The sequence below is a fragment of the Euleptes europaea genome, chromosome 1, assembly GCF_029931775.1.
Source record: "Euleptes europaea isolate rEulEur1 chromosome 1, rEulEur1.hap1, whole genome shotgun sequence".
Classification (NCBI taxonomy): Eukaryota; Metazoa; Chordata; class Lepidosauria; order Squamata; family Sphaerodactylidae; genus Euleptes; species Euleptes europaea.
The window spans coordinates 117,048,996-117,074,791 of record NC_079312.1 but is presented as its reverse complement, the minus strand read 5'-3'; the positions used below and the strand labels follow the sequence as shown (position 1 = coordinate 117,074,791).

Below are 25,796 nucleotides of genomic sequence, written 5' to 3'. Positions count from 1 at the left end.
AATAGCTTACTAAGTTCCCAAAATGGCATAGTGGAATGGAAAGGGTATCCTATTTATTTAAGAAATTTTTTGCTGCCCCAGCAGAATCCTGTTTGTGGTAAAAACAACATCAAATCATCATAAATAGAGTTGCCAGCCTCCAGGTGGTGGCAGTAGATCTCCTGTTATTACAACTGATCTCCAGGCGACAGAGATCAGTTCACTTGGAGAAAATGGCTGCTTATGAAGGTGGGCTCTATGGCATTCTACCCCATTGAAGTCCTGCCCCTCCCCAAATTTCGCTCTCGTCAGACTCCACCTGAGGAGAATCCCCAGATATTTCCCAACCTGGACCTGGCAAACCTAATAAATTATCAATATTAAAAAACAAAGCAAGTAGGGTTACCATCCTCCAGGTGGGGCCTGGAGATCTCCCAGAATTATAATTGCTCTCTGGACTACAGTGATCAGGTCTCCACTGAGGTCCATCCCCTCGCCAAACTCTGCCCTCCCCAGGCTCCACCTCCAGATTTCCAGAAATTTCCCAACCAGAGTTCGCAACCGTAAAAGCAATTAAAAACAAACCAGTGACATAAAACAATATAAAGATAGACATGAAAAAGAGCTGACCACAACCAGACTATAAAAAAAAAGCTAAAAAGAGAAACAAAAACACTCAGATAAAAACCTGGGTAACAAGAACAATTTTGGCCTGGGACCTAAAAAGACATTATGGTAGGTGCCAGGCAAGCCTCAAAGGGGAATTATTTAGCCATTATTTTAGTCATTCTGCAGAGAATACGTAAAGCCTAAAACTGATGCTTCCATAGCACAACATTTTATTCCCAGCTACCTGATAACTAATCCCCCTCATTACCTTCTGCTACTACTTTAATTCAGTGGTGAATTGAGCCTGTGACCCATGACTATTTGAGCATATGATTCACAACAATTAAAACAAATTTGACTTGTGGACTGCACCCTTGAGGATGGTCAATATGTTACAGCCACCAGCAGGAGACTGACTGAAACAGCTGCTCTGCTCAGCAGCCATACACATACATGGTTTGCCACCTCTGTGAAAAATCGTCATGCCATCTCCATACATCCAGGCAACAGCTGGCTATAACAGGGAAATTCTCCAAGCAAAGGGGGTAATCAGTACAGTAAGTTGCTCTATCTATGAACAGCCATTGAGTGAAGCAGGTGCCACAGGGGAGTCTACAGAAAGTGACTTGTGGGGGCCACCAGTAACTGGCCCTTAGACCAGTAGTGCACAACCCAGTTACATGCATAACTCCAAGGAACAACCGAGATAGACCGGGGGCAAACTTGAGTGAAAGCACCCATGCATAAACAACCATAGGAAGGTTCAATCAGGAGGTTCAACCGTCCAGCCCTGGAGCTTACCTTTAGCTCTTCTAGGTCAGGCCTCTCCATACTGACAACTGCTGCTAACAGTTGGTCTTCCAGGCCATCTTGAGTCACTGTAAAGTTGATGAGGGTGCACTGAGCCTGCATTTCTGGTTGGTAGTGGGGGTTTGCTAGCTTTGTATGAAGTATTAGACGAAAATTGGGGTTGTATTCACATTCCTTATCTCCGATTTTAATGTACCTGAACGAAACATGAGACATCTTTATATTGCATTACTCCATGTTAACATTAAACAAGTAATTCAATTGCCAAATGTACCCATGAACTTGAGGGAAAGAATCATTCTGGGTCGCTGTTAGAATAGTCTACTTGGCCTTTAAAGTAAAGTGTCAATTTGCTTTGAAGCTTTGAATTAAATGAATGACAATAGATAGCATTAGATAACTCAGAGTTAGGCAAACTCTGTACACCTCTGAATTAAACTATGCACCATTTCAAGTTAGGCAAACTCTGTACACCTCTGAATTAAACTATGCACCATTTCAAGAAGGGTCCCCTCAAGCTATGCTGAAATTGGACAGGGAGAAGCTTTTCTCCTTCTCTCATAATACTAGAACGTGGGGTTATCTGCTGAAGCTGGAGGGTGAGAGATTCAAAACAGATAAAAGGAAATATTTTTTCACACAACGCATAGTTAAATTGTGGTGTGATAGTTAAGGATGTGGTGATGGCTGCCAGCTTGGAGGGCTTTAAGAAGGGAGTTGACATATTCATGGAGAAAAGGGGTATTCATGGCTGTTAGAATGGATACTAGTTGTGCTGCATACCTATTCTCTCTAGTATCAGAAGAGCATGCCTATTATATTGGGTGTGGTGGAACACAGGCAGGATGGTGCTGCTGCACTCTGTGGGCTTCCTAGAGGCACCTGGTTGGCCACTGTGTGAACAGACTGCTGGACTTGATGGGCCTTGGTCTGATCCAGCAGGGCCTTTCTTATGTATTGTGACATACACATTTTTAAAATTAAAATCAGAATGTACACGGCGGTCAGCTGGTGACAATGTCACAGGGGGGGCATCATGATTTTAGAGATGCTTAGGTGGGGCATGGGCAAAAAAAGGTTGGGAACTACTGATCTAGAGGTTGGTGACCTCAGAAGAGAAGCCACGTGGTCCACCACCAGCTTACCTTCCTTTTTTGATGGTCTCTCGACCAAGCAGTGGACCTAGGACTGGGTCAACAGATTCTTCCAAGTTTTCAATGAGAACAACTTCACCAGCAGCAAGAGCCTGTTCTATCATGTCCAGGTATCTAGGAAAGACAGCAATTAAGGTGACAGATGCAAACAAAACCAACAATGCCTGTTACAGCAAAGAATTCATGGGCTTGCACTGGATAGAACAAGGACGGGTGTGATGCTTAGAGTGTCAATCTGCAAGGCAGAGGTTCAAATCCCCCACTCTGCCACGGAAGCTCACTGGGTGATCTTGGGCCAGTTACACACTCTCAGCCTAATCTACTTCACAGGGTTGTTGTGAGGATAAAATGGAAGGGAAGAAAATGGTGTCAGCTGCTTTGGGTCCCCACTGGGGAGAAAGGCAGGGTATAAATTAAGTAAATAAAATGAATGGGAATACTGCAATAGCAATAAGGATATGCGTGGAAGCAGAATAATTTTCATGCGTGTGGGTATATAGGTAGCTATCTCCCCACACAGGTGCACGATTCATTGACACATTCTTCTTAAGTATGTTGGCTAAGAATACCCTGAGGTCCAGGAATTTTTTAATTGCATGAAAATGCCTTTTCCCTGAAGCAAACTAGGCAAACATAGAAGCACACTCAAGTATTTCAAATGCAATGTGCTTTCCAGTCTATTTCATCCTCTCCACTAGCATCAAAGCCCCTTTATTGCTTCCTTGGGGCTCCTGCAGCCAAGGTTATAAACCTGTAAAAGAACAGTACAACCTTTTGCATGGAAGAGGGACCGCTGACATTAAATCGTCACTGAACTGCCTTGCTACGCAGATTCTAAAGATGCGCCAACAGATGAAACTCTGGAATCACCTCGAAACTTTACGGGTGTTTGAGATTTGTGCCTTTTAAAAGCGTTTTTAATGGTTATGAAATTAGCAGCATCAATCAGATGTAGACAAAAATTTGAGGCGAAGCATAAAGAGTTGTAGAGATATGAGATAACAGTGAGAAACACCCAAAGACTATATACAATTCAGTGGAAGATACAAAGGAAGACCACATTGTAGTACCTTTAACATTATAACTAACTACACCATTTTCTCATATTCATTAAATGCCATTCCATAACAAGTCTCTGAATCATGCTTTTGGAGGGAAGAAGGGGTTACATAGGTAATCCAGAATGATATGCTGTGAAAACTGAAATGCAGTTTCTTAATTCAATGTAATTGTTGAAATACAGAAGAAGAGTTGGTTTTTATACTCCATTTTTTCTGCCTTTGAGGAGTCTCAAACAGGCTTACTATTGCCTTCCCTTCCTCTCCCCACAACAAACACCTTGTGAGATAGGTGAGGCTGAGAGAGTTCAAAGAGAACTTTGACTAGCCCAAGGTCACTCAGCAGGCTTCATGTGTAGGAGAGGGGAAACAAACCCAGATTACAGTCTGCTGTTCATGTGGGGGAGTGGGGAATCAAACTGGGTTCTCCAGATTAGAGTCCACCACTCCTAACCACTACACCATGCTGGCTCTCACAGATTAGAACAGAGAGGAAAGTCTGAGTCAAAGGATATGCCTTCATCCCAACATGCATCAGGTAAAATTTGAGGAGGAGGAGGAGGAGGAGAAGGAAAAAGGAAGAAGAGTTGGTTTTTATATGCTGACTTTCTCTACCACTTAAGGAAGAATCAAACCAGCTAACAATCACCTTCCCTTCCCCTCCCCACAACAGACACCCCCTGTGAGGTAGGTGGGGCTGAGAGAGCTCTAAGAGAGCTATGACTAGCCCAAGGTCGTCCAGCTGGCTTCATGTGTAGGGGTGGGGAAACCAACCCGGTTCACCAGATTAGTGTCCTCTGCTCATGTGGAGGAGTAGGGAATCAAACCCGGTTCTCCAGATTGGAGTCCACCACTCCAAACCATCACTCTTAACCACTACACCATGCTGGCCCTCTCTGTTTTGGTTTGTTTCCTTTTGTCTCTCCTTGTCCCAGGGTTCCTCTTTATAAGACAGTGTGGTACTACTTTAAGGGTGCTACTTTAAGGATGGGGGTAACCAGCTATCACAAGAACACTGCAAGCTAGTTGGTACTTTTTCCAGCCTCTGCAGACCTATCCAAAGCAGGGTACAGCCTGAATCACTAGAAGCCCAGAGCCAAACACACACATTAATTATCAAAACGTGTAAAGATGTCAACGGAAGTACAGAAACAACAAACACGAGGACTGTGAAATTACTACACTTGATTGCCATCAGAGCTTGTGAGCGTTCTGCTCATCTAGCTTTCTCCACAGAAAGACAACAAGGGCAGAAAGCCAAACAGCTTCTTGCCCCTTTGTGACCTTCTTTGTCTTGAATTCTTTTTCGAGACCTTCAGGAAAAGGGGTGTGAAGGCAACCATGTGAGCAAGAGGCAACAAAAGTTCCCCTTCGTTTCCCTCCAAAGACCTTTTCCTTTTGAGGACCTGTGAAACTGCCCCTGTCCCATTGCAGGCCAGAGTCTTGGCCAAGTATTACAGATGCACCAATAGAGCAGGAATTAAATCCTCAGCACTGAAAACTGCAGTGTGACGCACCGCCAGCTGGCACCCAGAATACAGCCAACCCTTTTTATTCTCCTCCTCCTCAGTACATTCACAGTTTTAGTGAGGTTTCTATGGCAACCAAGCCAAGTTCTGCACAGCTCCTCCCTGTTTAATCAGAAATCTCTATAATCTTGGTAATGAAAAAGGCAGGTTAATACACAAAAGTTCTCTAGCTGCCAAATTGGAGAGCTTTCCTTGCAAATGTAATTGGCTCCCACAATCTTTAGGCTGAAGTCAGATATACATCAAACTTGACGCTACAATTTAAGACATAAATTTTCATTGCAGCTTTGCATGGGGTGCTTGCTCACCCTTTCTGGCCGATCCGAGTCACTCGGAGGTGTTCGCCATACTTGGTTTTGATCCACTTGATGCCCTGGAGCTGGGGGTCAACCATGAGCGGCCAGCGCTCACAGTTGGTTAGGATGGTAGCATTTTCGGTGGACATGCGATCGGCCGGCAGCCCTTCGTTCTGCCAGGCTGCTATGTCTGCATCATCGGTCAGCATCAGCAGAGGGTCCAGGGAAGGGGTCACAGGGATCGCAACCTAGGGCAGCAAGACAGAGACCGTTTGCAAATATTTCCATCTTCCACGCACAGACAAATGGAGTTTAACGCCACCATTTCTACTATTTAAGAGGAGGGCATTACAGCCCACAGCAGAAGTCAGTAACGTTCTATAACTAAAGAAGCAAATCATGCCAACATTGACAGCAACAGATCAACAGAGAATAAAGTATAAGAAAGTCCATTCGCATAACTGAAAATATACAACTTTACGTTATTGACAAGTTGACTAATAATCCATAAAATGTCCACAGCCCAAACACTGGTTGTAGTGAGACCTTCATTAGGAAGTAGCCCATAAGAGGTCTCACATAAAGTAATAAATATACAATGGAGCACCCTGCGTGATTGCTTTAGTGCACTCCTATAAATCTGCACATGGTTTACTCTTGCATTACTGGCCAATTGTTCCCTTCTATCATTGCCCTTTCTGTAAAGCATCTCTAAGAAGCCAATTACCTTTACCTGCTATTCTCATCACATACTGGTTATTCACGCATCCCACTCACCTCCCCAATATACCTTAATTTTAAAAATTCATTTAAAAAAAACAGCAATAGTTGGTTCTGTACCCTGCCCTCAAAGATCACAGATGTCCCTTCTTTTGAGAGGAGTATGAGGTGTTTCTGGCTGTATCCATAATGGATTCCACCTAGATGAAGCAAGACAGGTCCCAGATATCTCCACCCTCAAATAGTCATCCTCTTGAAAGGAATGAGCTTGCAAAATGACAATATAATGTTTAAAAACAAATAGGTTTCTTTGTTACCCTGATGGCAGTGAAACGAACGTTCTAGAGAAACTGTTTCATTAGCGTTTTCAAGTTTTAATCTAGAATACTAGCAAGTAAAAAAAAGTGCTATAAATAGAGCCAAGGCTAACTTTTCATAATTTTATCAGAGTCCATGGCTCCAGCAAATTATCTCATAGGATAAGGGTGGGCGGCATCTCTCGTAGGGATGCCAACCTCCAGGTGGTGGCTGGAGATCTCCCGCTATGACAACTGATCTCCAGGCCAGGGGTCGGCAAACTCATTAGTCAAAAGAGCCAAATATCAACAGTACAACGATTGAGATTTCTTTTGAGAGCCAAATTTCTTAAACTTAAACTATATAGGTAGGTACACTGTTTATTAACTTAATAAACTTTAATTAAAGTTTTAAGTCTTAATTAAACTATAGGTACACTGAATAAAACTTGATATCATACTTAATAGTGATCTTATTTATTGATAAAAATTAAATTGTAAGTCCCTGCCATTTCCCCCTCCCTGTCTGGAGTCCTCGTCTGGAGGCCAGGTCTACCGCCATAAAAGCCTATTGGTAGACCTGGCCTCCGGCTGAGTCCCATTGGGAGGCCAGGTCTACCCATTGGCTTTCTTGGCAGTAGACCTGGCCTCTGGATGCCCATAGAAGCCAATTGGTAGACCTGGCCTCTGAAGGGGGACTTTTCCCCCTCCTCGGAGTCCAGGTCTACCACCAAGAAAGCCAGTGGGTAGACATGGCCTCCCAATGGGACTCAGCCGGAGGCCAGGTCTACCAAAGGAAGGCTGCCCCACCCAACAGCTGATAGGCGGGCGGAGGGGGGCCAGGAACCGCCGAGCCGCCCGCCCAGCAATCGCAAGGCAGGAGGGGAGGCTTTAGCCTCCCAACCATTGAGGACAAGGGAAAGGGGGACCCGGCCATTCTCCACGGCGGGGGGGGGGGACAGCGCGCCCGTTCGACAGCTCTCTCGCGCTCGCTCTCGCTCTCTCGCTCAGGTGCGCCAGCTCCGCAGCCCGGCTGCCGGCGCGAGACCAAGTTTGGAGGGCCGCACTCAACGGGCCAAAGAGCCGCAAGCGGCTCGGGGGCCACAGTTTGCAGACCCCTGCTCCAGGCGATAGAAATCAGTTCCCCTGGAGATGGCCACTTTGGCAATTGGACTCCATGGCATTGAAGTCCCTCCCCTCTCCAAGCCCCACCCTCCTCAGGCTCCACCCTCAACATCTCCAGGTATTTTCCAACCCGGAGCTGGCAACCCTGATCTTTCTCCCATCCCATTTTTGTTTCAATGTTCCATTATGCCTGGTTGTTTACAAACCAACCAATGACACAGAAACCTCAAAGAGAGAGGTCTGGAGCAGTCTAAACTGACAGTTTGATAGAACAGGATCAGATTATACCTTGTATTTTTAAAAGAATGTAATTAACACATTCACAGGTCTGTTGTTGTGCCACAAGGCAGCGTTAGCAGTTCTAGAAAGAGGACACATAAAAATGCCAGGCCGCCTTGGGAGTCAGCTGAGCTTAACCAGAAGACTTGTGGGGCTAGAACCTCTAAAGTTATAGCAGACATTTTCAGTCAAGACATTATTTCTCACTGAAATAATAATACATTGTATAGATAAAGATATGTGATCTCCATTGTCACAGTCTCTTGTTGCTCAACATTTTAGCCATAAAAATAATGGGGTAGAAGCAATTGAAAATAGAAGGAGCAGATGAACAAATTTTTTTTTGACATTTGGGTTGGTCTCAATAAAGGGTATCACATGAATTGTGTTTTCATAATTTTAACTATCCTCTAATTACCAGTGGTTTATATAGAAATTAGAGACGTTAAGCGGACTTGTTAATATCAGGGCATCACCCTGACACAATTTGCCTGCCAGAGGTCTAATTTTTTGAACTCAAAACATCCTCTTACATAAAAAAGAACAGCATTCTAAAAAAATTTAAATATCTGTATGTGATCTCTATATTTGCTGCTAAAATCTGAAACAAACATATTACTTTTTTGATGTATTTCTTGTTTTGGCTCTGATGTGGCAAGCAATTTCCTTATCAGTGGGAGGAAACAATAGGGAGAATAGCCTGCCTGCTCTTGTCAGCCCTGTATACCATTATAATGTGACTCCTCTTTCCTTTCCACCTATCTAACAGGGCCAAAACAGAGACACAAGTTGACAGAAATTACGTGGACTGTGTTAATGAGGATAAAAGGCTCTCCCAGTACCTGCTATATGAGATCCTTTCAATGGAGCTCCCAGGGACCGAGCTGGTAACTTCTGTATGCAAAGCCTGTGCTCTGCTGCTGAGCCATGAACTCTCTTAAAGCTTCTCAGTTTTCTGTGAAATGACCATGAAAGTATGGCAACTATTCATGCTCACCTTCAGCTGGCGCAAGTATGGTTTCCAAACACTATCCATCAGATCCTGCCTGTACTTCTTGGTGAAGTAACCCAAGTAGGAGACAAAGGCAGTTATCAGCAAGACATCTCCACACAAAGCACTCTCTTGAATCTTGAAATCTTTCACAGATTCAGCCCATCTCACATTTTCAGAGGCAAGGCCCCCAACCTAAAACAATCACCGGAAAATTATTATCTGGATCCCATATACAGTAGAATTGTATGCGCTTTGTCACAGTCGTTTGGGCCCTATCTGGACCTTACTCACACAATATATCCTACGACGGGAATTCACACATTTGGAGAGGCACAAAGTGCCCAGCAAAGTTTCAGGAAGTAAATTCTGGTTTCAGATATTTTTCCATTTATGAGAATACTTCTCTTCCAAAGAATATCACTTGAGAAGGAGAGATATGTCTGCTTATCCAGTAAAGACACACATTAGCAGGTACAGCTAGAGCTCACACCTCCCTTGGTAACTGTCTGCGCCTCCCTAGGCAGGTTTAGTTCACATAATTTCTATGGGTGACACAGCAAATTTGAATAACCTGTTTTCACTTTTGCATCTTGATTGTAGGGAGACAAGTTTGGAAAAGAAGTGCAGGTTAAGATCGGTTTAAGAGCAATATCTTCCTCCCCAACCCCACCCAACTCAAACATGGCATGTCAACCAACATGCATCTTACATTTGGGTCCAACTGAGGGGATTTTTTTTTTAATGCTGCAGAGAGAATAACCTAACCAGGTTTCATATTGCTGCTTAATCCAGAATAGCTGCCACTACCTACCACATATATTTATAGTCAGCAGAAATGAATCATTATCACAAATTAGGAAAGTCAGAATGTACATGTATAATGCTGATGGCTGGCTAGCTGTCCTTCAGGACAGAGGCTTCTGACAACTTTTTAAAAGTCCAGTCTTCATAGAAATAGACATACATAAACAGACAAAAGCTTGCAAATGTAGGCTGCACAGTGTCGAAGAATAAGGGTTTACATTATTTAGGTCTGTTTTTCCAGTGTTGGCATTTAAGTAATATCTGCTCTCAGAGTCAAGCCAAAAAAAATGCAATCAGAATTAAAATCTTTCTCCCAGGTGCTCATCTCTGGGGGGTGGGGGGAAGAATAAAAGGAGGAACACCATCATGAAAGGCCATCAATATAGTATAAAAACTTTAAGGGCAAAAAATATCCTTAAACAAGAGGGAAATAAGTTTTAATTATAGAAAACAAGACAGAATACAAGAATGCCAGTCACCATTTTAGCTAACATACTGTTTTTGCATTTTAAAATGTCTCTGTGTATGTATGTGTATATTTATGTATGTTACTGGTTTCAGATATTTTTCCATTCATGAGAATATTTCACTTCCAAAAAATATCACTTGGGAAGGAGAGATATGTCTACTTATCCAGTAAAGACACACTTTAGCAGGTACAGTTAGAGCACTTCTTGGAAAGTAGAAAGTGCAATGTCAGAACAAGATACTTAAGAGCCAGTGCGGTGTAGTGGTTAAGAGCGGTGGACTCTAATCTAGAGAAACGGGTTTGATTCTTCACTCCTCCACATGGAGCCTGCTGGGTGACCTTGGGCTAGTCACAGTTCTCTCAGAACTCTCTCAGCCCCACCCACCTCACAAGGTGTCTGTTGTGGGGAGAGGGATTGTGATTTTAAACTGCTTTGAGACTCCTTAAAGGTAGAGAAAAGTGGGGTATAAAAACCAACTCTTCTTCTTCTTAACATTTCCTAAATTGCAACTGTACTGGCAGGTAGGGTTTTTTTAGCCAGAGACCAAAGGAATCCTCTTATTTATTTATTTATTTATTTATTTATTTATATACATTATTTATAGTCCACCTTCCTCTCTGGAACTCAAGGTGGATTACATGGAATAAGTCAATATCATCATCTGGAAACTGGGAATCCAAACAGGTATCATCCATGCTACTAGTCCTTGTAAATGCTGTGGATTTTCCTTTCTTGGGGAAGTTCAAGTTTACATAGTGACTGCCTGAGTCAGGAGATTTTGAACCAATCAAAGCTGTATTTTTAATTGGGCCAAGTGTTTGAGATAGGTCTACTGAAGGAAAGAAAGGGGCCAGTATCCATTAGGGACTGAAAATGCAGAATGGGTCTACCTGGCAGCAGCATCCAAAAGATGTGAAATTCATAGAGTGTGCATATGGCAGACTGAAAGCTCATCCATTGTTGCTGTAAATCTGTCTCAATTTTTCTCAAGAGAAGTTAATATCCAGAATACCACATATCATATCCCCGACATGTAGAAGGCAGGCTGAGATAACAATATTGAAGAAAAACACTCTGCACATGCTCAGAGATTTCTGTTATTTCACACACTTCAAGACCAAGCCCTGACAATGAAGACACATGCTCCTGAACTGAGCCCACAGGTCCTAGGACTGAGGCCTGACTCCAGCCTAATAACTTCAAGATGCCTAGATTCCTCTGAACGGAAGGCATTTACCTCTGGAGTACTCAGCTATAGGGTGTGGTATGGTGGAAGGGGCTGTGATTAAGTGGAAAGAAAAAAAGATTTTCATGCAGAGGCTCTTAGGGAGCAATCCTAAGTACGTCTACTCAGAAGGAAATCCCAGGTTGAGTGGAACTTACTCCAAGGAAAGTAACCTTAGGATTGCAGCCACAGCCTCCTAGTCTCACTCCTTGGCATCTGCAATTAAAGGGTTTCAGGTAACAAGTGCTAGGAAAGATTTTCCAATGCCTGAAACTCCAGGGAGCTGTTGTAATTCTGCTTTGTATGCTGAATGTCCTAGAGTCCAGTTCCTGTCATCTCTGGTTAAACAGTCTCATACAGCAGGTGTTGGAAACAGCCGTGGTGCTTTGGTCCATGCAACAAGAAATCTGTTCATATTTAGGATGTTACAAGACTCCTTTAAATTTTTTCGGCAATAGAATAATGCAGTGATACTCAGTGGCTTGGGAGCCACATGCGGCTTTTTGACATGCTACCTGAGGCTCTACCCATGTTCCAGAAGGGGCTTGTTGGCAGGTGGTTCCCATAAGGATATGTATAACGCAACTCCCAAGCTGAAAACATACATGCTGTTTGGGGTTGTTACTTTGGGTTCATGGAACGGTATTAGGAACCCGGGATTCTTACTGAAACAAAAACGCCCTCCCCAAAAATCCGTGTTGTTTTGAGTTCAGATGCTACTGCTCACCAAGCCAGTAGGACCATACACATACGTTAGCGGTGTTGTTCTTTAATTGTGCTTGTTTTCCTGGGCAACAGCATTCTTCCAGCCAATAGGATTAGGGTTGCCAGGTCCCTCTTCACCAACAGCAGGAGGTTTTTGAGGTAGAGCCTGAGGAGGGCGGGGTTTAGGGAGGGGAGGGACTTCAATGCCATCGACTCCAATGGCCAAAGCGGCCATTTTCTCCAGGGGAACTGATCTCTATTGGCTGGAGATCAGTTGTATTAGCAGGAGATCTCCAGCTGGTACCTGGAGGTTGGCAACCCTAAACAACAAGCACTATGATTCAACAACAATAGTGTTTCTGTGCTATTTACCACATTTTGTCATAGTCTGAGATACAGCAGAATGTAGTTAATAGCACAGAAACACTAGGAGTGAAACCACTGTAAAGCTTGCTCTGGTAGCAAACAGTGCAGTGCAGTCCTAAGCAAAGTTACACCACTCACTTGACTTCAGTTAACTTAGAAGGTTGTGATTCTGCTTAGGATACGGTTGCCAGGTCCCTCTTCGCCACCGGCAGGAGGTTTTGGGGGCGGATCCTGAGAAGGGTGGGGTTTGGGGAGGGGAGGGACTTCAATGCCATAGAGTCCAATTGCCAAAGTGGCGATTTTCTCCAGGTGAACTGATCTCTATCGGCTAGAGATCAGTTATAACAGCAGGAGATCTCCAGCTAGTACCTGGAGGTTGGCAACCCTAAATAGGATTCTGGCATGGATCTAGCTCCACTAGCCAATCACCTTTCCACACAAGCTGCATAGAGGGAATTCATTGTGCATGCATGCCAAGCATGTGCGCCTCTTAGTTAAATGGCAAACCAGCGGTCCGTAATTCTTGCCATATGAGTATAGAGAGAGGTGCACGTGTACAGAAACGAGCTCCTTTTGGGGAACTGCATGTGGCTAGGATTCAGGGAAGTCTGCAGAGGAGAGGGAGGATGGCATTTTGGGTGATTTTGGTGGCATTATGTGCCATGGCTGCTATGTGGGAGACCCTCAAACTGGCTGTGCAATGAAGAGAACAGTCTCTGCAGTGCAGAAGTGCAGAAAATGGTCCTGAGAATCTAGAACATGAAAACACAGCATAGATCTTAAACCTGAACCGGTGTTTCCCTACCTGAAACTAACAACCACAGTAATTTTTGGCCTCCCAAAGTCCAGATCTGAAACAGTAATGGAATTTTTCTGAACACCCCCCCCCTAAGTTCCCATTGTAAAACAGCCAGGCAAGTTGTGAGCTTCCCTGAGCTGTGGGCCTCATTCCAGGAATGGAAGTGAGGGACCTCTCACCTCCAACACTCAACCCTTCTCTGCAGCCTCTGTGCGCTCATCCCAGAGTCAAGGCAACTGCCAGAAGGCGAACGAGCTGACCACAGAAAAGAGAAGAGTAAAACCACCACAGCAATCACCCAAGACAAGAGCACGCTGGCCATAGTGGGGGTGTGGTGGTTGTTTTACTCCCCTTTCTCCACTGCCAGCTGCTCATCTCTGGGCACCTTGGCAATCTCACTCTCTTGCTCGACCTGCTGTGCCTCATGCTGAGGAGAAAGAGGGCACTCAGAAAGAGGAGGAAGAGGGAAGCCCTTCCCCTCACTCCAGAGACACTAGGGCTGGCTAAGGTTCAACAGCAAGAGACAACCACAAATTTGGAGAGGTACTTCAGTAATTTTTAAAAGTATAATTACACAATTATTATTAATAGTTACATTTTATATTATTGTATGAGTTTTTGTCACACGAGGCATACAGTAGTCATGTTGCTCTTTCGGTTTCTGAGAACTGGGAGGGGCTATGGCTCAGTGGTAGAGCATCTGCTTGGCGTGCAGAAGTGCCCAGGTTCAATCCCCGACATCTCCAGTTAAAGGGACTAGGCAAGTAGGTGATGTGAAAGACCCCTGCCTGAGAATCTGGACAGCCGCTGCCAGTCTGAGTAGACAATACTGACTTTGATGGACCGAGGGTCTGATTCAGTATAAGACAGCTTCATGTGTGTTCAACTGTGAATGTGGCTGCCCAAGAGCCACAGGGTGAGCACCACCTGAGTAACGCCACCGCCTTCTGGGATTTCTCTCTGCCTAAGACCTTGAGGTCTTAGTACCCAGCTTGCTGGGGGTAAAGGGAAGATGACTGGGGAAGGCACTGGCAAACCACCCTGTAAACAAAGTCTGCCTAGGAAACGTCGGGATGTTTCGTCACCCCATGGGTCAGGAATGACCTGGTGCTTGCACAGGGGACCTTTACTTTTTTAAGACCTTGAGGAGGCCCTGCTGGACAGAGTGGAGAATCCTGAGCTGGACGGACTGAGTGCTTGACTTCGTAGAAGACAACTTCATGCTTAGTAGGAAGGGCATTTATCAGACATGGGTTGGATAAGTGATGTTTCGGGGTGTTCTTAAGGCTAGAAAAAGGGACTGAAGAACTTTTTTCCACAGGAAACAAAATTCGGTGGATTCCTAAGGTTTTTAATTCCAAATCATACAACTTGATTATTGAATTTCAAAAATAAAACTGGTTTGCCTCTCCAAATTTTCCTTCCTGCCACGGGATGCTCAGGCTGGAATTGGCTTTCAGGTCTCCATGCGCACTGGGGAATTTACAGTATGAAATCTCTGATTTTCTGCTATGCTTGGGGTATAAACACCATCATTTTGACCAAATTAGTCAAAAAGTGCATAAATGACACAGGTGCCAGGCAAGACAAGTCAGGCTTAAAAATAGAAAGCCTGAGGTTGAAAAATGTCCCACATCTGGGCTACAAAACAAAATCTTTCATTTTACCAGTTCCATCTTAATTAAGAAATCACCCTCCATGCTAATTAGTTGTTATTGCTCTTTTCCTTCTTTCACTTTTTAATTGGCTTCTCTATGAGCGACTTTGGTATCAGCCTCAAAGCTTAACTCTCATTCCTTTGTAAATAAACCCAGCACTGATTATGGAAATTACTAGCTCCCCCTGCTGGCAAAAATGCAGAATGGTCCAAAGTTTGATGGTAAAGCATGACAGGAAAAGTTGCCTAGTGTTTGCCAAGTGTGTTAATTATTCTAGGATGTGGTAGTTTTCTGTATGAAATGTTATATTCTACTTCTAAATTAGGCCAAATGTTGAATACGTTCATTTTAGATTAGCCATGACACCATTTAAAGCAGTGCAGGAAAGAAATTCCATAGCAGCTAATTCCAGTGCACAACTAATTAATTATTCCTTCTGACAAAATACCTTGAAATGGTTTAGAAGTGATGAAAGAAAAGACAGTAAAGTTGTTTGTAGGATGCTCTTAAATCACACATAGTGAATTCCATTAGCCATTTAAGCAGGTACTCTCAAGCTGTATTGGTAGGGTTGCCAACCTCCAGGTACTAGCTGGAGATCTCCTGCTATTACAACTGATCTCCAGCTGATAGAGATCAGTTCCCCTGGAGAAAACGGCCACTTTGGCAATTGGACTCATGGCATTGAAGTCTATCCCCTCCCTAAACCCCGCCCCCCTCAGGCTCCACCCCAAAAATCTCCGCTGGTGGCAAAGAGGGACCTGGCAACTCTATGTATTGGTTCCAATAAAGGCAATGGAGCCCAGCTCTTCGAAGAGTTTGCTTACTCTGGATTAGTGCTACTGAAGTGAAGGGATTCTACAAAGAGGTAGGTCAAGGAATGAAGGTTCCAATGAAGTTCCACTGACCCTTTCCTGGCACCCACTAAGTATTTTTATAAAGTGGGCAGGGTCAGATGGGGCTTTCGCCCAGCAGAGCTTCTGCCTGGCTGTGCAGATTTTTAGAAGTTGCTTTGGCAGCCACTGCTACCACAGCACAAAAATCTTGTGCTGATTGCATGACTGCAGGACTGAAGGTAGGCTTGCCAACCTCCAGGTACTAGCTGGAGATCTCCTGGGATTACAACTGATCTCCAGCCGATAGAGATCAGTTCACCAGGAGAAAACGGCCATTTTGGCAACTGGACTCTATGGCATTGAAGTCTCTTCCCTCCCCAAACCCAGCCCTCCTCAGACTCCGCCTCAAAAACTTCCCGCAGGTGGTGAAGAGGGACCTGGCAACCCACCTGAAGGTGTATGCAAAAAAATGTTTAGAAACAATATGTTCTTTTTAAAAGGCATCTTGCTACACAGAGCTTTTGCCTGAAATGTTGAAAGAAGTACTGCTAGAGTTATGCACAGTCTCATTCCCTGATATTTTGTATTTGGCTCTGTCTCTTGTGGCAGCTATTTTGTAGTTGCAGCCAAAACTCTGTGTCAGAATTCCAAAGATGCCCACAGGCTCAGAAAAGCTGAGGACCTCTGCTCTTTTGTCTCTTTGGGAATGCTCATGTTCCTAAACTCTTGGAAACTGACCCATCCAATTGCAATATCCTAACCCCAAGCAACAAACAGCCCTTTTAGTTTCTTGTTGAGCAGCCAAGGCAGGGGTTTTTTTGCACATTGCAACAGTATGGAACTGTGCACCTTTCTAATAGAGCCTTACTGGAAAGATAAAGGGCAATAATGCTCATTAAAAACTGAAATTACAGGTTTCTTTTCACAGCAGCTGTAGTCGTGAATGCCTGCTTATTATCTGCTGACGGATATGAATGACTGAATATGAGAGTGGTATTTTGGAGGGATTGCTGCTGCCTGGTTTTAAGGCAGTTGTATATTTGTGTTTGCTTGCATATAAGGATAGTTCACTGGTTTGATTAGATGTATCATAAGCAGTCAAGGACTGCTGTGCTCATGCTATGTGTGTTTGCAGCAGTCTTCTGATGCACAGCAACTATTTTATTTATTTAAACTATTTATATGCCTGCCTTTCATTTCACCTACGTATCTCAGGACCCAAGGTGGGTAGCAACAATATAAAAACAGTTTGATAAAGCAAATATTAAAACAACAGATATAAAACATTTTTAGAAATCTAAACAAAACCTTTATGCCCTCTACCGCTAGGATATTCCCCTCTATCCAGGCTCAGGCTTCTACTAGTCTAATTTTTATCCATGCATGGTTAATTTGATCACTCCTCTGCCACCATGTCTTGAAGAAGTCATTAGTCTTGGTTGTCCTTTGCATTGCCCCATTAGCATTAACTTAGCAATACCTTCTAGAAAAGCAAGAGAAGAAAGGGACACTATCTTTATATTTCTGTGTGCCAGCTGACAAGTTGCTCTCCATTGCAAGAATAGTTGACAACACTTCAGCATTTAGTGTATCTGGTGGCTGCACGATAGTAAGGCATTTTTGGTGGCAGCCCCATGATCATCGAACAACCTCTCCAGGGAGGTGTGCCTGACTTAGGGTTGCCAGCTCTGGGATGGGAAATACCTGGGGGTTTGGGGGGTGGAGTCTGAGGACGGCAGGGTTTGGGGAGGAGAGGAACTTCAATGGGGCATAATGCCATAGAGTCCACCTTCTAAAGTGACCATTTTCTCCAGGTGAACTGATCTCTATAGTGTTGCAGGTCCCCCTTCGCCACCAGTGGGAGATTTTGGGGGCGGAGCCTGAGGAGGGCAGGGTTTGGGGAGGGGAAGGACTTCAATGCCATTGAGGCCAATTGGCAAAGCGGCCATTTTATCTAGGGGAACTGAGCCCTACTGGCTTGAGAACAGTCGTAATAACAGGAGATCTCCAGCTAGTACCTGGAGGCTGGCAACCCTAGCTTCAGTCTTTAGGCGGCAGCTGAAGACAGTTTTATTTAGTACTGCCTTTGACTAATTTAATTTTTATTTATTGGCAGTCCTAATCGAGATTTTAAATTGTGGTCTTTTATGCACTTTTTATCATTGTTGTTTTAGTTACCCTGTAAGTTGCCTTGAGTTCTGCAAGGTAGATAATGTTTTAAATTAATAAATAGAATAGGGTTGCAAACTTCCAGGTGTGGGGGGAGTTCTCCTGGAATTACAACTGATCTCAAGGCTGCAGAGGCCACTTCTCCTGGACAAAATGGCTGCTTCAGAGGTTGAGCTCTATGAAATTACATCCCTGCTGAGCTCCCTTCCTTCCCCAAACTCTGCCTTCTATAAACATCACCCCCAAATCTCCAAGAACTTCCCAAGCCAGAGTTGGCAACCAAGTTTAGAAAAGGAGCTGTACAAACTCAACTGATTTAGAAAGATTTCCAGTTCTACACACTATACTAAACACAGACTAAACACTCTTCACAAGTACACCCACAATTTGTGCTTCACATATGCTAAGCTTCACTGAGGGACTCTTACCAGTCGATTTGCAAGGGAAATAGTCTTTGCGGTGGCTTCAGCTTCTTCCTGGCATTTCAGCTTCTCTGCTGTGGCCTTCTCAAATTTGGCTGTGAGTACTGCCAAGTTTTCATTGAGGTGCTGTAGTATGAAAAGAAGAAAATCACGGGAGAAACAGAATATCCTGAAGTAATGTCATTTGAGTTTATGCATTGACACAACCCGAGCCTGGGGATAACCTCAGTCAGAAAGAAGAGGGCCGGCTGTTTGTGAAGGAGCCACACAGGAGAGAAATTATTAATTTAATTGCTCTGAGAAATATTAATGAGATTGCACAGTCTGATTCCTTAAAGGAATAAGCCTTATGAATCTCCATTCAATAGAGTTACCAGGTCCCGCTGGCCACCAGCAGGGGATGAGAAGGTAGTGTTACCAGATCCAGGTTGGGAAATTTCTGGAGATTTGGCGCTTGAGCCTGGGGAGGACAGGGACCTCAGTAAGCCACAATGCAATAGAGTCCACCCACCAAATCATTTTCTTCAGGGGAACTGATCTCTGTAGTCTGGAGATGAGCTATAATTCTGGGAAAACCCCAGGTCCCACCTGGAGGCTGGCTTCTCTACCCTTTAATCATTACCACAATGTCAGTTCTTCTACATAGCTGGTGGCTGCATCTGAAATGGGGTTGCCAGCTTCCAGGTGGGGCCTAGAGTTCTCCCAGAATTACAACTGATTTCCAGTTCCCCTGGAGAAAATGGCAGCTTTCAAGGCTGGACTCTATGGTATCACTACCTCACTGAACCCCCTCCCCAAACTCCATCCTACCAAGGTACAACCTTCAAATTTCCAGGAATTTCCCAAGCTGGTTTTGACAACCCTAATCTGAAGACATGCGGCCCGTTAAACTGTTCCAGCAGAGCATCCAGTTTTCCTCAGACACTTCCAGAAAGGTTCTCTGTCCTTCCAACAACCCAGTTACATCTATTGTTGATGAAGTTTACCTTGTTTCCTGTTTGCTTTCCCCATGTATTTTCCCCACATTTATGACTCTTATAAGGCAACAGACCCAAGAAAGATGGAGCATCTTTTACTAGCCATGCAGAGCTGTGAATTTTAGCAGGATCGATCAGCTTGTTAGACAAAGCGGCACCTGCTGGAACGCCGCCCCCCCCCCATTGCTAAAGGGACAGCTGCCCTGTCCTCCTCTGCATCTTGTTACCCTGCCTGCATACTCATGGCAAGAATCTACACAAAGGCCTTTTATTAGGGTTGCCAACTACCAGATAGTAGCAGGAGATCTCCTGCTAATTCAACTGATCTCTAGCCGATAGAGATCAGATTACCTGGAGAAAAATGGCCGCTTTGGCAATTGAACTCTATGGCATTGAAGTCCCTCCCCTCTCCAAACCCTGCCCTCCTCAGGCTCTGCCCCCAAAATCTCCCTCCAGTGGCGAAGAGGGACCTGGCAATCCTACCTTTTATGCATGGCTGTTTCCTTCGCCATCACCCCTCCGATGACTTCGTGTCTTTGCTTTGATTATGTATGCTGTTTCCGACTGCCAGAGGTCGCCTCGCTCTCCCCCTGCGTTGCCCCACGTTTTCAAACTCGAGATAAAACAGGTCTCTGAAAACGCGGGCAAAACACAGGGAAACGCAGGAGGAGAGCAAGGTGACTTCTGACGGTCGGAAATGGCACGCATAATTAAAACAAAGACCCGAAGTCGTTGGAGGGGTGACGGTGAGGGAAACAGCCATGCATAAAAGGCCAAAAATTCTAGAGCAGAGAGAGAGAAATTGACTCCTTGCCCAACCAGTGTCTTGCCCTTGAGATTACTGCTGCCAGGTGTAATGCTTTCTTATTTATCTATATTATTTGTCAAGCTGAGGACTGGCTGCGTGATAGCTATCCAGGGCTGTTATTTTGATGGGTATGATTACAGGTTCATGCAAAAGCACCCCTTTTAGTAGTGCTTTAAGCGATCTAGCAGCTGATTTAGCAATGCCTATGCCATCACTGTATCCACATCTGATAATATTTTCCCTTCTTCACTGTAAAACAAAAGCTGACTGTTCCCAAAGTTATTGGAACGTTTAACTTCTCTGACAAAAGAACTGAAGTTAACAATTGATTTTTATCTGCATCCAGCACAAACAACTTAAAGCTAAGTGCCTCTAAATCATTTTTACACTGCTTGAACAATACACCAGGAATAAACCTGAATATGAAAAGAAGATTATTATTTTTAGTGACATCTGGAGTTCCTTGATCACCTACCTCTGCAGAATACAAAATACAGTCTGTTTAAATTTCAATACTGCTTATGATTACATTCTACAGCTATAATATGAAAAATGACTTCTGTAAATTAATTTCCTTCCTCCCATTCTAAAAGGATGTACGTGCATCTTTATTTTATATCATTTCAAAAACCATAACACTGATTTGGCTGTTCACTACTTTTATTTTATTCTAAATTGTTTTATACACGAAAGTGAAAAGGTGATATACCTAGAGCAGGGGTAGGCAAACCGCGGCTCGAGAGCCGCATGCGGCTCTTTGGCCCCTTGAGTGCGGCTCTGGGCTGCAGGATCACGGCCGCCCACCCAAGAGAAGCCACCTTCCCTGGGCGCGGGGGGGCTGGCTTCCTTCGCCGGAGGATCGGGGCTGCATGTCGCAGCGAAGAGCCTGGCATCCCTTCTCTGCCCCAGCCGGGCTCTGCGCACATGCAGAAGTCCTGCAAAAGTTCTCAGCCTTTCCGCCAGCCCAGAGCTGCCACCGCTGCAACACCGGGAGGGGGGGCGGATCTTTGCAACGTGCTGGCCCGAACACCGGGGAGAAGGAGGGAGGCCCCAATCCAGGACACACACACCCTCCCCCGCCTTCCTCACCTGCAAGCTCCAGCGCGTCGCCCTCGTGGACTGCCCTTCCCTTCCGCCGCTGGAGAACACCAGCGAGAGGGGAGGGGGAGGACACCCCTCCGCCTTCCTCCTCCTCTTCTTCCTCCTCCTTGGAGGCCGAGGCGCTGAGGAGGGGTGGGCAGGCGGACGGCAGGCCGGCCGGGGAGGGAAGGAAGGAAAGAGCCCAGGCGGCAGCGGCGAGGAGGAGGAGACCGAGAGGCAAGCGCGGGAGGCCGAGGCGGCCGGGATGCGCCAGGACGGCCGCTGAGAGGTCAGTGGGGGTCGGGGTGATGCAAGGCCATTGTTCACATTAAGTGTTTGTCAGTCATTGTCATGATTTAATTTTATGGATACCTTACTTACAATTTAATTTTTATCAATAAATAAGATCATTATTAAGTATGATATCAAGTTTATTCAGTGTACCTATAGTTTAATTAAGACTTAAAACTTTAATTAAAGTTTATTAAGTTAATAAACAGTGTACCTACTTATATAGTTTAAGTTTAAGAAATTTGGCTCTCAAAAGAAATCTCAGTCGTTGTACTGTTGATATTTGGCTCTGGTGACTAATGAGTTTGCCAACCACTGACCTAGAGTACGTGTGGAAGGCACATGAAATAGCACCCTTGCTGAAGCTAAGCCAGTATGAATCTGGTCAATACCTAGATAATGGACCCACCAAGGAATTTTATAACCCACTTTTGAAGGCAGAGTATATAAATGTCACAAACGCATATATTTTAAACAAATTAATGTTAAAAACACCTCTACTCATAGCTAAGTAGAGTTGCCTTTTCCTGGCAGAAACTCTATGCCATTAAGAGGTGCACAGAAACTCAACAGCTTTAGACTTTACTACATTGAACATTACTTTTTCTGTTGAATTTCTGCCTGCCATGCAGCTGTTAAATGTACTGAAGCTGACATTATGTACAGTGGATCCTAGAATGCATATAACTCCTCAAAAATCAGTTTTATTTTTTGTTGTTGTTGTTTTTGACACACTGTCTCTCTTTAGAAAACAAGACAAAATTATGTGCAAATTGTTAATGACCTTTTCTTCTTAAAATATACTCGTTGGATATGAACACTTTCCCATATGAACACATCTGAAAAAAGAACAGAAATGATTTGGTGAACACTCTATTGTCACCACCTTTTTCATCATTTTCCAGTGGGATTCTAATAGCCCAAGAAAGCTTTAGGTTGGCCCATTGGTTATAATCTGTCAGAGAAATATGCTACAGTAGAGAGCTGAAGGTTTTCCTAATTAAAGGCCAGGCAAAGTTTCCCACCAGCACCAATTCCAGGCTGCATTACACTGTGATGTATTGGTGAAGAAGGAGAAATAATTCTTTTAGACAGTGTCCTGAGTGTTTACGAAACTGATTTACTATAAAGTGGTGAGTATCTCCAAATCTGTAAGTGTTAATTATTATTACTGTGTATTATTATTGTTATGCTAACTGTAAGGTGAAATAACGAACACGTGTATTTTTGCCCAAAATATTAAAATAGATTAAATATTATTAAATATTAATAATTTAAATATGGAATTACAGAATCTCTTAGTAAAAGGGATATATTGCATAAAACATGGGAATGGCCAGAGGGACATTCAAAATCTCAAGGGAGCGAGTTGTCAGAATTCATGGAAGTGATATTTAGCCAGGACCACAGTTTCAAAAGCATTTTTATATACAGCACCTTGGTAAATAAATGTCCACAAAGGTGAACAAATGTCCACAAAAAAGCTGCTGCCCCCAAAGTTAGTATCCTGCCAACACTTTTCTGCTATATTTTATGGCACATGGGCAGACTAAAATACATACAAAAGCACTAATTACCATCTAGTTTACAATGTCTGGTTAGTTAGTTATTCTTGTTTTCCATAGGCAGACAAGCAGGGGGTATTTACAAGCTTAATCTTATATTCTAATAGCAAAGTTGGCCAGATCTTTGGATACTTAAATCCAGTGACTGCAGCTGTGAAAGGGCAAGACAGATCTTTCTACAAACCTGAAAAGGGCCCCAGGTTTGCAGAAAAATGTGAAATCTAAAAAAAAAAATACATTGGGGTTTAAAAATAAAAATTAAAAAAGGAGTAGCTGTAGCTTTAAGCAACGGATTACTTTAGTGGCTGTTGCTAAGCAGCCACAGAGTTCCAGGCTTCAGTAAAAGGCAGGGAGAGGGGGCAGGGCCCTTTCCAGGCCTATTTTGACCTTTGAGGGAAGACTCACTGGGGCCAGGCCTGGCTAAGGTTGCCAGCTCCAGGTTGGGAAGTTCCAGAGATTTTGTCGTAGAGTCTGAGGAGAGCAGAGTTTGGGGAGGGAAGAGGCTCAGCAGGGTATAATGCCATGGAGTCCACCCTCCAAAGCAGCCATTTTCTTCTGGGGGACAGATCTCTGTCATCTGGAGTTCAGCTGTAATTCCAGGATATATCCAGGTCCCACCTGGCGGTTGGCAGCAAACCCTGGGTGACTTGATACCATCTGACTTGCATGACTCAACTAGCCCTGGCTTCTTGCTGCTGTTCAACAGCAGCCACCCTATGAGAGCCAGTGTGGAGTAGCGGGTAGAGCTTCAGCGTAGGGTCTGGGAGACTCAGGCTTGAATTCCCATCTTGCTGTGGAAGCTCACTGGGAGGTTTTGGATCAGTCACTGCTTTGGTCCCCATTGTGGAGAAAGACTGTAGTTTTCCAAGGCTGTGGGGGTGGGGGGAGGAGATGGAAAACCTAAGGCTGTTGGGTGGGAAGGAGATAGGCTTTCCAACTCCAGGTTGGAAAATTCCTGGAGATTTGAGGTGTGGAACCTGGGGAGGGGAGGGTTTGAGGAGAGGAGAGACCTCAGAAGGGTGTAATGGCATAGACTCCACCCTCCAAATCAGCCAGTTCCTCCAGGGGGGCTAGGGTTGCCAAACTCCAGGTGAAGGCTGGAAATCTCTTGGAATTATAACTGTTCTCCAGATGGCAGAGATCAGTTCCCCTGGAGAAAATGGCTGCTTTGGAACATGGAGTCTATGGCCATATGCCTTACTGAGGTTGTTTCCCTCTCCAGACCTCACCCTCCCAAGACGCCACCTCCAAATCTCCAGGATTTTCTCAACCTGTGGCCGGCAACCTTAAGGGGAACTGATCTATGTAGTTGAGAGATCCGTTGTGATTGCAGGATAAAACTTGATAAAATTTGATCCACAGGGACCTGGTTTTATGGAACTTCTTAGAGTAACGTACCCATGTGTTCAGAAATGGCACATTGTACAGCCATTGGGAAAAGAGGAAAATCCAACATGAAATGGATTTGCAAGACCTGAGCAAAGCTGTTAACAACAGGATGTTGCTAATTGATAGAGGCCATTAATTGATAGAGCCGCCATAAGTAGGTAGCAACTTGACGGCACTTAACACACACACACAGCCATCCATCTACTGGCACAAACGTGGTACTGCCCAGTGCATCACTGACAATACTAACTGAACTATAAAACCTGAATCACAGGCTGCTTTTGTTCTTACCACAATTTTGGCCTTTATGCTAGCCAGCTTTTCTTGAGCAGCAGCCAGTTCAGCATTCGCTTTGCTCAGGGCCTGCCGCTTGGGCTCCACATCACAATACACTTCATAGAAGCGCACGATGTTGATGACCCAGGAGCAGAGGCCAGCAGCTGCGTAGGACTTGGATGTCACAAACTCAGGGTTGAACTCCGGATCCTGCAGGTAGGGCTGCAGGGCTCGAAGGCAGCTCTCGTGTATGTTCTCTTTGTCGAAGTTGACCAAGGAGTCCAGGAAGCCATCCACCTTTGACATGGCCACCTTGGCTGCTTTCCAGTTTCTGTCCTTCGGGACCTTCCCGCCCGGAGCCATGAGCACCATCACGGCAGCAGTGACGTTGCTGACAGCAGAAGGCGGTGATCCAAATGACTTCAGCTCTGTCAGATTGGTCTGGAAAGGAGGGAGGGGGGGAAACAAGGTTGTTAGATGAAAATGAATGGATTTTCTTTTTTACTTTGCTGGTAATGGAGTCAGGCTCCAGAGCTATCAATCTGAGAGAGGAGCTTTGAAGCCAGGAGCAGTGCTCTGAATTTTAAATATTATGACTCATCCGACGTGAAGCAATGAATCCCTCTAGTGGCACAGGGGCCTCTGCTGGCTTGTTAGATGAGAGCGGGTCGTGTGCCTTCAGCATCTCAAACGACTCTCAGGCCATTAAAAATGCACAATTAGATTACACATTTATCAGGGATAGGGGGAAAAGGACAACAACAAAAAGATCAGGATGCCTGGAAATCAACAATGTATGTCTGGACCTGCAGAGGGGATCTAAATATGACTATTAATTGGAGAACTGATAAAAATAGCTGGCTTATAAATTCCGATCAAGTTTAATTCAGAGTGGGTTCGTGCAATACTGCACAGGGTGGTGGTCTCTTACACACTTATTGTGGAGTAGTTGCGTCTATATGGGGAGCCAAGTCTCATGAGCAAGAAGCCAGTTGGTGACTCAGATATGACTGTGCCCTCTTGGAAACCCTGTTCCATCTGGCAGCAGGGAGTCCCCTAAGGTGAGTTTCACTGCATGGCCATTCACTATTCAGGAAAAACATCTCT

The 25,796-nt window shown here is 44.5% G+C and overlaps 1 protein-coding gene across 1 annotated transcript in view; it reads right to left on the bottom strand.

The window, feature by feature from the left end:
• Positions 1-25,796, bottom strand: part of DNAH9 (dynein axonemal heavy chain 9) — a 206,270-nt gene that overhangs the window by 103,642 nt on the left and 76,832 nt on the right. The window contains exons 12-17 of the mRNA XM_056866930.1: positions 24,705-25,130; positions 18,310-18,429; positions 8,853-9,041; positions 5,448-5,683; positions 2,544-2,666; positions 1,390-1,594 (exon numbers count right to left, since the gene is read on the bottom strand). Of these exons, the coding sequence (XP_056722908.1) occupies positions 1,390-1,594; positions 2,544-2,666; positions 5,448-5,683; positions 8,853-9,041; positions 18,310-18,429; positions 24,705-25,130 (1,299 nt within the window). The remainder of the gene's footprint in view (positions 1-1,389; positions 1,595-2,543; positions 2,667-5,447; positions 5,684-8,852; positions 9,042-18,309; positions 18,430-24,704; positions 25,131-25,796) is intronic.